This window comes from Simochromis diagramma, unplaced genomic scaffold (assembly GCF_900408965.1).
Source record: "Simochromis diagramma unplaced genomic scaffold, fSimDia1.1 OVJJ01000446.1, whole genome shotgun sequence".
Taxonomy (NCBI): Eukaryota; Metazoa; Chordata; class Actinopteri; order Cichliformes; family Cichlidae; genus Simochromis; species Simochromis diagramma.
The window spans coordinates 741,240-755,052 of record NW_024386822.1 but is presented as its reverse complement, the minus strand read 5'-3'; the positions used below and the strand labels follow the sequence as shown (position 1 = coordinate 755,052).

The following is a 13,813-nucleotide window of genomic DNA, read 5'->3' as shown; positions in this document are numbered from 1 at the left end:
CCTTCCCACTGTCGCCAAAGTGCTTGCTCATGGGGGGTCATATCTCTCTCTCTCTCTCTCTCTCTCTCTCTCTATATATATATATATATATATATATATAGATATATAGATAGATAGATATATAGATATATATGCACACTCTGTATGTATTATTGTAGGGTCTACCTTACAATATAAAGTGCCTTAAAGCAACTGTTGTTGTGAATTGGCGCTGTATAAATAAAATTGAATTGAATTGAAATTAATGCTGGAGAAAATCTTTATTCTAGTGCTGTGAAACTTTAAATTGGATCATTTAAATATGAAAGCTTACAGTCCCACAGCCTGGAAATGTGGAAATGACTTCAGTTTGACACAGATCAAAGTGAAATGATTTTTCTTAATTGAACAGGTGTTTTTGGTGTGTTTTAGGAGCCGCAATTCCTGCCGAGTGAAAGAGACCCAGCAGCAGATCAGATTATAATCAAGTATACACACTTTCTGCATATAATGTGACTATGTGTGTTGCTTTTCAACATGCTGTAAATAACGTTTTTTTTTTTTATATGATGAAAAGCAAAGTGAGCCGGAGTCAAATTCCTTGTTTGTGTGCACAAACTAAAAAATAAAGATAATTCTGGCTCTACGATCGCTGCCGTGTTTTATTACGCTCCCAATAAAACACAGAGTGGTCCCTCTTCGCGGGCATACAATATCTTCAAACGTAAACGCTCCGGACAAAGGGTCCCGCATGCGCGTCGTCGAAGAATCCAGTAAATAGAACCCAGGAGCACGAGCAGTGTCTGTGCTGACGTCACGGCCGTACGTTGAGAGCTGGAGCTGAGTTGTAAGCGCGAGCTCAGACGGAGGCGCGCCGAGGGAACAGCTACAGCTATGGTGCTCTGTTCTTCTTCGTGAGGACGAAATCAGCCAATTTTATTCTCGTTGACGTCTTTTTCTCCGTCTTCTCCGCGACGTAAACAAGCCGTCGGACATTTTGAAATCGCTTCGGGGATACAATATGTCTTCCACGGCGGTCGCTGCCTCCAGAAGGCAGTCCTGCTATTTATGCGATCTGCCCCGCATGCCGTGGGCGATGATCTGGGATTTTACCGAACCCGTCTGCCGTGGTTGTGTGAACTACGAAGGTGCCGACCGGATTGAATTCGTTATCGAGACTGCCAGGCAGCTAAAGAGAGCACACGGCTTTCAGGAGGGCCGCTCTCCCGGCCCGGGGAAGCCCCAGCACGCCGGGAAAGAGATCAATCACTCGGTTGGGGACCTGGGCTCTCGTCCCCCTCAACCTCTGGATCGTTATCCGCTGTCAGACAGGCCGCCGCGGCTGGGCCCGGAGTACCAGGCGGGCAGGCAGGCGAACGGCCTCCCGATGCCCAACGGATTTCCCAAACCCGACGAGCCCCCTGAGCTAAACCGCCAAAGCCCCAACCCCCGCAGGACTAGCACGGTTCCTCCTAACTTGGTGCCTTTGGTAAACGGCGCGATACCTGCCATACATCCACTCAGCGGCCGCCCGACACAGATCGGTCTGCCCGGCGCTCTGATCGCGCCTGTCCCCGGGGAGCACGGCAAGCGCCCAGAGGAGCTGAAAGACAAGCACCGGGCGGACAGCATGTCGGACATGTCGGACAGCCACAAGGACTGGATAAACAAAGGCAAAACTGTCAGGGACCTGATGCTGCACACGTTCGACGGCAGGGTAAAGAAGGACCACACCGCCATGCAGCGGGTCATGGCGTACGAAATGAGTGGCACTTCCTCAAAAACAGGTAGGCTGTTTGTTTTGTGTCTGCACTAGAATGTGGTGAGCTGGCACGCGCCATGAAAACGGGAACTAATGTGTCAGCACTTCACACACGGTGTGTCGTGGATTTACGCCATCGTGACGGGTCCGCCCAGCCACGCTGCTGGCATGCACCCGTTCACCTCTTGTGTGAGACAGCAGTACGGGAGCAGGTGTGTGTGTGTGTGTGGTTGTTGGGGGAAGGGTGTTTAGAAATTTCCTGCCTCGTATTCTGCACAGGCCGGGATGTTAGTGTGGCTGTTAACCCTGCTGCTTTTCCTTTGCACAGACAGAGGGAAGCACCCTCGGCCTGGGAAGAGGAAGGCCTCCCCTGAGCCAGACTGTGAGAGCAGTGTCCCCAAGATGAACGGCAGTGAGGGCCAGCCATGGCTCCCCTCACCCTCTGAAGTCCTGAAGATGCCCCCAGCTGCCCTGCCAGGCTTCTCTGCAGCGCCTCCATCAACCATCTCCCCCCACTCCCGCACCACACCACCTGAGGCTGCCACAGCGCAGAATGGCCAGTCTCCCATGACTGCACTCATCCTCGCCACCGATAACGCAGGCAGCACGGGCTCACCTAAGGACGGCAGCCAGGTACATTCCACCGTGGCGGGGGCACGACGGAACAGCGGGAGCCCCCTGTCACCCTCACAGAGGAGGTTGGCCCAGAGAGAGGGGCCTGTGAGTGCCAACCCCTCTGCTCCGCATGGTCCCGGCAGTATGGAGCCACCGCCACAGAGCATTCCGGATTCCTCTGTGCCGCCGGGCAGCGTGCCGCTGTGCTGCACTCTGTGCCATGAGCGGCTAGAGGACACTCATTTTGTCCAGTGCCCTTCAGTGCCCTCTCACAAGTTCTGTTTCCCCTGCTCCCGGGAGAGCATCAAGCAGCAGGGGGCCACCGGCGAGGTGTACTGTCCCAGTGGCGAAAGGTGCCCGCTGGTTGGCTCCAATGTACCCTGGGCCTTCATGCAGGGGGAAATAACCACCATATTGGCCGGAGATATAAAGGTAAAAAAGGAGCGGGACCCTTAAAAAGTTCTCCGACTGCTTCTCGTGAACTTGTTTCCCTCTTGTAACCCAAGTATGGCAACAACAGCAGGACATAAAGTAACAGACACAGCTCACCCAGCAAGCTTCAGAGGAGCTGGCAGACATGTACATAGTGAACACAGGGGAGTGTATACTTCATAAATGTGGCTGTAAAATTTGACTTCTTTCTTTAATACATTGTGTTTCTTACTGTGTTTCCAGTAAGACTTTTCCTTTTTCCCACCACAGCTGTTTCTTCTCAGTCTGTCGTTGTACTTTAGGTCTGCAGACAGTCCCTGTCGAGCATAGAATGTGACTAATTTGAGCACTTGGCAAAATCCTTTAATAAATGAAACAAAAAATGCTTCTAGCTGTACATGTATGCACTTGTTTAAGAAAAAAACTTGCCAAATACAGTTTCAGACCTTGTAATAATACCCCCAGTGTCTCTGTGGTTTGCTTATTTTCCATTATCCTGGAGTTGGTCGGAGAGTCATGGCCTGATTGTGAATCAGTCATGATGCAATCCCTCCCAGCAGGAACAAATTGGCTTCCAGGGAACAGTGGGTGGAAGGGAAAAGTCAGGGAGCGAGGGAGATGGAGGAGGGGGGATGAAGGCCGCAGTAGAAGTGCGTTGCATAAATGCTGTGTACTGTAAATCGCACGTGGGTGAGCCGAGGCTGCTCGGCGCTGAGGCCTCGTGCCTCATGCGTGCGGGGGGAGATAAGGAGGGCCTAAAAATAGTCACCGTGGCTTCAAAGTGACGCCCGCTCCGGCGTTTGTTGATGTCAAAACAACTGCCTCACATGTCCTGTTTGGGCACTTTGTCTGGATCTAGAGGTTTTCTCTTTGCTTCTCCTCCATGCACCCAAATCAGCCTGACATCTCGTCAGATGCTGGCAGCAGATCAGAGCTGTTGCTGACTGAATACACCCTGATTCCAATGAAAGCACATGGGAGACGTGAGGTCATGAGCGGCGGAGGCCCACTGGGACTGTTAGCGCAGGAACCGAGCGATCAGCCCTTTGCTTTCCTCCTCCTTTCCCTTCTCTCCTCATGTTACACCCTCTGTCACGCTGTCAGGATGACGGAAATACCTCAGGGCTCTCTTTTCTGTTTCAGACAGGCTTCGTTCTCCACAACAAAGCGGCTTCATCAGACAAAATGGCTGCTGTCAGAGCGGATTTGGACGAACCTTAAATCCCCCCACGCTCTCGCCCCCGTGTCAGCGACGTTTATTTGTCTTATTTGCTTTTACTTCAAACTTAAACGTGTATATCAAAGCGTCGTCTGTGGATACTCTCGCTGTCACGTTTGACTGCTTTGACTTCAGGAAGAAAATAAGGAGGGGGCCCTGCTTCAGAGTAGGGGGGTGGGAGTAAATGCCTTGCTCAGGGGTCACGTGCTCCTTAGTGGAATTCCTGAGTCACTGTCCTCCCTCCCTCCTCTTCTAATGTCTCCTCCCCCCTACTGCAGTAACTTTTCAAGGCTGCTGAGCGCACAGACAGATGAATGGGGGCCTGTATGTGTTTATGCCAGGACACCGTGCAGGGAGGAAAACGTTAACCCTTCCCCAGCTTTCTCCCTCCACAGACAGCGTGTTTAGTTTTATCCTGCAGCACATTTAAAAGGAATGCAGTTTCCTTCCTGGTAGAGCTGTATCTGTGCTGGAGGGTAGACTGTTCTTTCAAACTTTCCTGATTGTCAAACTTTCATTTTTAAATCAAGATTTTCAGGAAATTTTATATCACAAACATCTATAGCTTGTTTTTGAATGTCCTAAATGGGCTTAAAGAGGTTTTATAATAATTGCGTGCTGTGCTGAACTGCGATTAAATCAGTCCAGGTCAGCAGACTAGTAGGTCAGTGGTGGGTTTGGTTATGCAATGGCTCTTTTTCTTTATGAAATTCCTCTTACTTTGTAATCAGCAGTAGACAGGCTTTTACACTCCTGTCAGTCTGTCACTGGGACTCGCAGACAGCCTCTTAGGTCTAACAGAGTTCATATGAGTCACAGTTATTTGATACTTAGTGGTAATAAGGAACATCACGCTTCTGCATCACTCCCGCGTGTAGTGGGGAAACCTGAAGTAACATTTAATGCCTTGCATTAATATCATGGCCAAAGTAACCTCAGGATTCACTGATGTGCTTCTCATTGCACCTTTAACATTTTACAAGTTTGTCATCAAAGTATAGTTCAATGAATGCAAGTACTTAAAAAAAGAGGTCAAGTAAAGCCTGATAATTTCAAATTGTGTTCCAGTACAGTAGTACAGGTACACACAACCTTTTCTGTTTGAGGTTTCATCCTGTCAGCGGGGAGAATATTGCTTTTTTAAAATCAGAAACACTTGGAGATGTGCAGCGACAGTTACCCAAAACCCAGTTTTTGTTCTGTCAGACGGACAAGTTCACAGACTGATAACAAAGCAACACTGATGTCAGTTTGTAATGATTTGTTTTCTTAAATTTAATATATTATTCATGTTAAGATTGGTGTCAGGTCTGTCACTTCACTCTGTGATTTGGCTGCTGAATATGGAAGCTGCTGTTTGACTTCAGTAGTGAATGAAACCCAACAACCCCCCCAAAACAGAGACTTGTTAAAGTTTTTTGCAGATAATGACGCTTCCCTTTTCACAGTCCTGAAACCAAACAGTAGCCTTTGAGTTAAAACTACTCAGACTTCCTCCAAGTTCTGGAGAGTCTGGATTATTCTTCCGTGCTTCGTGCAACACTTTCACTTGAATGCATTTTTGGTGTTTCTTTAGCAACAATTGTTCCTATTTTTGTTGGCCTGTAAGGTTGTGATAACATGCCAGTTAAGACCATAATGAAATGTTTACAACTAACTTTCAGCTTTGTGAAAGTGAGTCGTATCTGTAAATGCTTAAAAATAAACTTCAACCCGACCACACCAGGTGAGGTTCAGCTCAGACCTCAGGCCTGTGCTACGAAGAAACAAATCTAGAGTAAGTGATTATTAACTCATTGTGAGGTCATACCGTGCAAAGGTTTATTATACTTCTGAGAATTTCACACTTTAAGTTGCAAAAAGTTGATTACTGAGAACTTGAAAAAGTTCTAACACAACAATCCTGAATCGGAGCAGTCTTTGGTTTGTCCTCAATCTTCAAAATAACACCAAACCTTTCAAGGTACTTTTAAGGATTTTAAACTTGCCACAGCTCTTCTGTAAACTCAGGCAGTATCAGTGCCTCCTGTCTCTTCATGATGCTGGACTATTATCTCTATGGGGATCTTCCTCTTCTTGTGACTGAAGTTCATCTTTTCCAGGCTCTGCCTGTTTACGCTCATTGTTTTATGTACAAATTAATTTGGGAACATCTACAGTACCTGAAAGTTTAGTCACAGTGCTGAAATATTTAAAGGAAACTTCCACACAGTGCTACTTGTTAGCTCCTTGTGTTATTGTCAGTTATGCCAGCCTTATGTTGCAGAAAAAATCTACTTGCAGAGTGGGAGCCCTGCCTCGATACAAAGGCCCTTCAGCCTACGGATCCTTTTGATGTCTTTCAGCCAATCGGATGACCATATCAAAATAGATCCAAAACTCCGCCCTCTCTCTCAGGATGGTTCATTTTTGGCACGAGGTCGGCCTCAGATTCCAGTCGAACCAGCCCCGTTTTTTTTCATCTGTCACAGAAACTCAACACCCCAAGGGCCCGAAGAGCCAACGGCCCGAGATTAATGGGTTTGCTCGAATTACGTGGCGCACACAGGAGAAAAACTCTGGGTTTCTCTCTCCTCCTGTCTCCCTCTCTACACTCTGTTTGTTCAGCTGTTCCTCACCCAAAGCTCAACCCCCTCCAGCACCAAACCGCCTCCTCTTTCCTGACTCTGAAGTCCAGGATAAGGCTGTTGTCTTGATTTTACATCTGCAGAACAGCAAACGCACCGAGAGCAGGAACAACAAACCTCAGCTCTTCACACCTCCGTGAACACTGCCAGTGACAGTAGCTTGGATTAAAAAAAACACTGTGCCATGCAGCTATTTTTAATAGGTAGGAAACTATACCTGCAGGGCAAATAAAGAGACTTATGATGCTTGGAAACTAGGTCATAACCGAGTGAAAAAGACAGCTCTCTGATCTTATATATAAAACATATGAAAGCTGTTTTTAACTTTGACTCCAGCTTGGACAGACCACAAAGCTTCAAACTGTGAAGTATAGTATACAAAATAACGTGGCAGTGAGCTTTTATTGGATTCACATTAACATTACAAATGACTTAAGAAAGTCATTTACACAACAGTGATTCATTTTATGTTATTTAGAAGCAATCATTATGATGTAAACTGGTCAATAGTAGTTGTTGGTGGTGGACGGCTGTTTACATCCACTTATTATTGGTCGTAAAGGTCAGGAACATTTTTTTAAATGATTTTCTTTCCAGGGTGAAATGATTGTACAGTATTCATGTTTAATGGCTTCAAAAAACATGAGTCATGGTGAAAAGCTTTTAGCATAATTTTTGCTGGATATTTGACCACTCCTCTCGACGGAGTTGTTAGAGTTCATTTAAAGTGGTTGGTTTCTTGGTTCGAGCCGGCTCAGCCCTACTTTCAACAGGGTTGAGGTCAAGATTTTGGGAATTCCATTCCAGAAGCTTAACGTTAGCCTGCTTTATCCTTTCCAAAACCATCTTTAATGTGTATTTGGTATCATTGTCCCGTTGGAACTTCTCATTGTATCCCAAGTCTCAAACTGCACATTTAAGGTGAAGCTGAAGAATTCGAAGGTAACCTTCCAGTATTCCATCTACTTTGTGCAGCGTACCAGTGCCACTGGCAGCAGTACATACCCCAAGCATGATGCTGCCACCACCATCCTTGACAGTTTATACAGTGTTCTTGGGTTTCAAAGCTTCAACTTTACTCCTCCAAACTTATCTCTTGTCATTGTGGCCAAACAGTTCCATCTTTGTCCGTAAGGTAGTTAGCTTGTCTATGTGGGCAACGGCAAATATTAGTGTAGTTTGAAGGAGCAGAGCTTCGTTCCTGGTCCCTACGCCCTCGGTCTTGACTTCACTGTGAACAGTGCTGCTGGTGTTCCGGCAGGCTTGAGGCTTGATAGTTTCTGAACAACCTAACCAATTTCTTCTCATTTGAGGGTAACCATGTAGGTCTTGATCCGCTGACTCTTATGTTAAAATGACCAATTTTACATTAAAAAAGCATGTACACACTGCTACAAAAGGCTTCTTGGGGCTCCACAGATAGCTTACCCCTTCATAACAACTGAATGTTATTTCATAACGTATCTACTGAGATACAGTTGAAGCTTATAGAGAGGGGGGTATCTGCTTCAGGTGACAGTGTTTCTGTCTACTAGGCCTCACCACTTGTTGGATTTTTCACTGTAGTGGATCTCTTAATTGTATTTTTTTGCTGCTGGTGAACTTTTTGAAGCGTTTTTAAAGTAATTATCTTCCAAGAAGTTTGTGCTTCAGTTTTGGTGAGTATAATTCCAGTATGATATTATTCCGTTACCCACCAATTAACCAATACGTCTGTCTGTGAGACAGTTTGCCTCAGCCCAAGGCCCAGAGAGGAAAGCAGCATTTCTAAATGTCATGTGTATAATAGCTTGCATTTGTATTCACTCACACAGGTGAAATAATAAAATGAACAAAAGTAGTTTTGTAGTAATTCTGTGGAGCAGCAACTGAAAATAATTTTTAAAAACTTTAATTTTAAATGTCCAGTTCTCTGAGAACTCGGTCCTTGCTAGTTGCCTAATTTTGTCAACTAGCAGCTAAATATTAGCAGTAAGTGTTGACATCAACCCCATGCTGATGTGCTGTGCTGGCTTTAGGGTGAGCTTGGGTTAACCATGTGCTCCAGGGTCATTGTGTCCAAATGAGTTGTTTGTACATCCAGGGCTGGGGCCTCTCTTCATTTAGACTGTGTCCAGATCCTAATGCTGTTCAAAAGGTCAATCAGTCCCCGCGTGAAAAATGACCCGAGCTTAGACCAACATGCTGCTGTCACACAATTCGTTGGTCAGGCCCCCACCGCGTCAGCACTTTCCTGTGTACCCTGGGGCATTACAGACCACCCCCACATCCTTACCTCGTGGCACACACACACATTGTGTTCTGTCAAAATAAAGGCCTGAATTCTTCTGTTTCTTTCTTCTGCTGTACTGCGTTTTTCCAGCCCAGGCTGCCATTTCAGGAAAACCTTTTCTTCATCTTTGGTATTAGTGAAAAACATGCATGAAAACAAACATTTAGATTAAGAAAATAAGAATACATATAAATACTAAAGGTAAAACAGAAATGCTAATGTAAGATGTAAGAAACTAATGACACAAATAAAAGTTAGAATAAAGGTCAGAAGAAATGTGACGTCAATTTGTAGAATCAGCAAAAACATCTGAAGACATTTGTGTCAGAAAAGACAGTTTTGTTTTAGTTTTTCCACAAGTCAAACTTTTTGTCTTTTTTTTTTTTTTTTTTTTTTTTTAGTTGGTGTTTGGCGATTTTTACTTGGTAATATTTAGGAAAAGCTAACAAGTAATAATTAGCAATGCACTAAACCACTGCAGCTCAATCACCGTGCAAAAGCAAACATACTTCACAACCTCTTCCCCATCATTCCAGAGAAAGGTTGGTCACCAAACTTCTAAACAACACAGTGTTTAGAAGTTTGACTTCGTTTTTCTTGGTTATTAATGTGTTTTGCAAGTTTTTACAAGTCCATGCACTGATATCCACTAGAGAAGATCACAGCCTTTCAGAAATGGTTTCTGGTCGTATTTCTTGCATATAAACATTTCTTGTTACTAGCTTGTCAACATTAGCCTGTAGCTAAAGTTGTCCACCCACACAAAAAATGAACACAGTTGTGATTAGTTGCCTGAAAAGGATCAACAATGAAGACAACATCATCTTTCTGAGAAGATAGATGTGAATCAATAGTAAAGCTCAACATTAAAACTTATAGACCTCTCTGGTGAAACGTTTTCTACCCTCACTAAATTTGACATAGATTTAGTAATTCATATTTGGCTTGTATACAGTTTAGTCCACATAGATTGCAGGGTAATACAGGTTACGGATAATGAAGTAATAACACCAAGGGCATCAGCTGGGTTATAAAATGTGCCACGTGTTAGTTTGTAGCCAAGTGAAAGTATATAGCTAAAAAAAAACTAAAGAAGACCGAGAATAGATCTTTGAAGTACTCCATTGCTTACAGCAGACTTTCACTTCCCAAGAAATACATGTAAGTAGAATCAGTTCTGTATGTTTTTCAATAGTTGAATGATTATTACTGCTGCATGATATTTGCATACAAGTAACTACATGCACATGGGATCAGCTGTCTAGTTAAAAGTTTCACTTTGCTAGAACTTTATCTTTAGATAATCAAGTGTGTTAGAAACCAACAATAGATTTAAACTCCCAAAGTTTAACATAGCATCTGTAAAACCTGTCAAAATCATAAGAGGGGTGGAATGTGTGTGCTCAGGTTTTTTCAGGTGGAGTTTTTTCTGTGGAAACACAAATGGAAAGGGACCAGTCTCACTCAGCATCCAAAGTGCTTTTACAGCTCATTCACTCAGGCAACTGTCAGTGTAAATAGTTGGCACTATATGAAGAGAATTGAGTTGTTTACATGGCACTGCAAGAGCTTTGTCCATCTTACTAACACACCCACAGCTAGTTTAAGAATCATCAATTAACTTAACAATTAGCAGTTTTCTAAAATACTTTGTTTTTGCTGACAGTCATCGTTTGGATCGATGTAACTCTAAATAAATAAGCTTGTTAGTGCCACAACAGTTACTTTTCTTTGGTTTCACTTCATCTGAATCTTGCAGCCCCAAAATCCCCAAAAGTTTCTACTACAGCGGCAGAAAAAGAAGATAGCGAGAGAGATGAAGATGTGAAAGGTGTGTGATGTTTCCTGGGGTTGCAGATAGACACTGCCATCTAATTTTAGAGAGTGCAGCTGCTGTTTGATCCACCAAAGGATCCTGTGCCTTTAATCAGCAAACACCCAGCAGTGGGCACCAAGAAAGGAACACAGTGTTATGTTGACTCTGTATCTGGAAAAGAGGTTTACAGAGCAAAGCCCAAATATAGCAGCTAGTTCTCAGAGCCGCAACCCTGTTGCCTGGATATCCCTGCTGGAAAGTAAACAGAGGGGATGTTGGATTTGCCACGTCAATGAACTGGCAGGAAGTAAAGGCCACACTGAGGGGGGAGGGGGAGGCAATCTCTTTTATTAATGCTGAAACTTTATAACCTGGGAACAGCAGGCTGGACTGTTTCCTGGCTGGAGAGGGAGTTTTACAGTAGAGCTGAGTGTTTAGAGGCAGTACGCACCTTATCTGGCACTTTTATTACAAAGCACAGGGAGCCAACCAAATGTGATATTGATGACATCACCCTGCAGAGATACAGAAAAGTCTCTGCAGGTTGAAAACACACACAAATTAAAGGACAAAGGAGAGCTGTGTCATTCAGAGGAGACTTGTGAGTTTCTGTAAGTAGAATGGGAGGCAGAGCCAGCTCCCAGTTTGGATACGGGTTAAAACTTTCCTTTTCAAATAAGGCTTGAAGACTTCCCATGATGAACTCTGTATCTGTTTATACACTGCTAATGCAGCTCATTAAATTATGTCTTCTCTGTCCCACAGTTGTCTTTTGTCCGTCTCCCTGTGCTCCCGCTTTATTCTTCTCTCCTCTCCCAAACTGGTCGCAGCAGATGGCCCCGCCCCTCCCTGAGCCTGGTTCTGCCGGAGGTTTCTTCCTGTTAAAAGGGAGTTTTTCCTTCCCACTGTTGCCAGGTGACAGATTTTGATTTTCGAGGTTTCCTCTAACATTATTACTGTTACCTTTCAGTACTAAGCACCTTAACCCTCCTGTTATGTTGCGGGTCAGATTGACCCAGAACAGAAGAGATGTCACATGTCATCTGCATCACTACAGAAAATGAAAAAAATCAAAATTATAAAAGAAAATTGTAAAATAATCAATGCCAGTGTTTCTGACACTTTTGGATGAGTAAATTTGCCCCGGGTCAAATTAACCCAGGAGCATAATTGGTGTTCCTGGAAACCAACATAACAGGAGGGTTAAGGCAACTTGTATGATATATAAATAAAATCTAAAGAAATATTACTCACTCACCGCTGGTGCTGTGCTGTACCTGCTGTTTCAACACCTCTGCCACCTTATTATCCACCATTTAATGTTAATTTATTGAAGTATTTAAGTTCCCAATTTTATTTACAACATATTTTTGGAGAGTGACAAGCTCACTGTTAATTGTTAATTGCCCCTTGGGGATAAATAAAGTCTTTCTGATTCTGCCTCGATACAAACCTCATTAATTATAGTTAAACATTTCAAAGACATTACAAAGACATAATAATTAATAAAGTCTGGTTAACTATATCATCCTGGGTTAGGTCATCCATGTTGTTAATCATGTTTAAACATTAATTTTGATCATCAGCTTTCACAAAGAGAAAATCACACTTTCCCTGATCCAAGGAGCGTCCCATTTTTCTTTTGTCAAATTTACCCTTCCTTGTTTTTTCATCTGCTTTTGGGCTAATGTCTCAGAGATGTGCTTTTTAAAGGGGAACACTCCCATCCTTCCAGCTCTCTGTTTAGCCTTAGCTTTGAGCATTAACTTTTAAGTACACTGTGGTTTGTGCTGTGCAGGGCGGAGCTGGGCTCTCGGCTGTGTTTGGAAGGCTGGATCTTCTTCCTCAGATCTGCTTTGTAATTAAATATCCCCCACAGCAGCACAGGGCCACTTAAAGAAGGGGAAGAGCCGCTTCCCTGCCAGCCTTCCTCTGTTAAATGTGTAACAGCTGCTCAGCACTTTCATCCTTGCTTGCTTAATATTTAGTTTGTTTTTAAAATCAGAGCCGACCTTTGATCCTCCACCCTCGCCTCCAGGCAGTTCTATATTTGATCTGCTAACGTCAGCATGCTTCCTCTTATCTACACTTTCACAAGTAACGCTAAAATCTGTTTATGTCATTTGTGTATTGAGGAGTCACGGGGTTTTCCTGAGGCTTCTTTTAGACTGCTCTCCACATGGCTGAATGAATAAGATGTTTTGTATTGTAACCTGATTTAGAGCCTATGTGCAAAATAAAATTATGAAGATGACTTTCAAAGGAGACTAAGAAAAAGATATTTTGAAATTTAAGCAAAATATGTTAATTCCATAGCAAACTTATGCCATGCCCTACTTTAAAGCAGGAAAAATCCCTGCGAGACAAACTGGAATGATTAGGGCACTAAAAGTGTGGAGGATCCATTGTATCCGTGTAATAATAATTAATCCAATTAATCACGCTAAACATGCTCAAAAAGTCTTGAAACGTTGCACACACATGTGTAAATGTATGTATTTCATTGGTTTTGGACATGGATGTTTTAAAACGGCTCTAGAGCGCCACCCTATGCATTGATTTTGATGGATTTTATAATTAATCAGTGTAAACTACAGTTTGTATTGTGGGGCGTTTCCATGGCGCCACAGTGAAATTCAATGATAAATTGTAATTTTCTGTCAATCACACATACATTGTCCAATCCGGACCAAACTTTTCACATGTGATAATGACTGGCTTTTACATTTCAATACAACATTTGAAAATGGGCACAGCGCCACCTGGTGGAAAAACATAAAATGACATGTTTTACACTTTGAGGTACAGCAAGTGAATGACCCAAGAAATCTCAAATTTGGTCAGGAAGCCTGAAAAAGTTGGTCGTATGTTACATTGAAAACTGTACGTTTTCGCAAATGACCGTGAACCTGGTGGCAAGGCAAATTTCAATGTTTTGCCATGAAGAATGAAAGTACTCTTGTTTAATGTGCCCAAACTTCACAGGATTGATGAAAGCCCAGCCCTGAACAGACCTCGATGACACGCCAGTGCTAAACTTGAGTTATCACTATCGGGTACGTACAGGAGCAGCCGCATCCAGCTGCATCCA

At 43.7% G+C, this 13,813-nt stretch overlaps 1 protein-coding gene across 1 annotated transcript; it reads left to right on the top strand.

The window, feature by feature from the left end:
- The first annotated feature begins 753 nt into the window (after positions 1 to 753).
- On the top strand, positions 754 to 8,939 carry irf2bp2b (interferon regulatory factor 2 binding protein 2b). Its single transcript, XM_040027261.1, has 2 exons — positions 754 to 1,766; positions 2,070 to 8,939. The coding sequence occupies exons 1-2, from the start codon at positions 1,001 to 1,003 to the stop codon at positions 2,810 to 2,812; spliced, it is 1,509 nt and encodes a 502-aa protein (XP_039883195.1). The 5' UTR covers positions 754 to 1,000; the 3' UTR covers positions 2,813 to 8,939.
- The last annotated feature ends 4,874 nt before the right edge of the window (positions 8,940 to 13,813 follow it).

What these genes read in the sequence shown, in the direction of transcription:
- irf2bp2b (XM_040027261.1), top strand. Translation starts at nt 1,001, where the DNA reads ATGTCTTCCACGGCGGTCGCTGCCTCCAGAAGGCAGTCCTGCTATTTA. An exon ending in TGGCACTTCCTCAAAAACAG is followed by an intron (nt 1,767 to 2,069) that starts GTAGGCTGTTTG and finishes TCCTTTGCACAG; the next exon opens with ACAGAGGGAAGCACCCTCGG.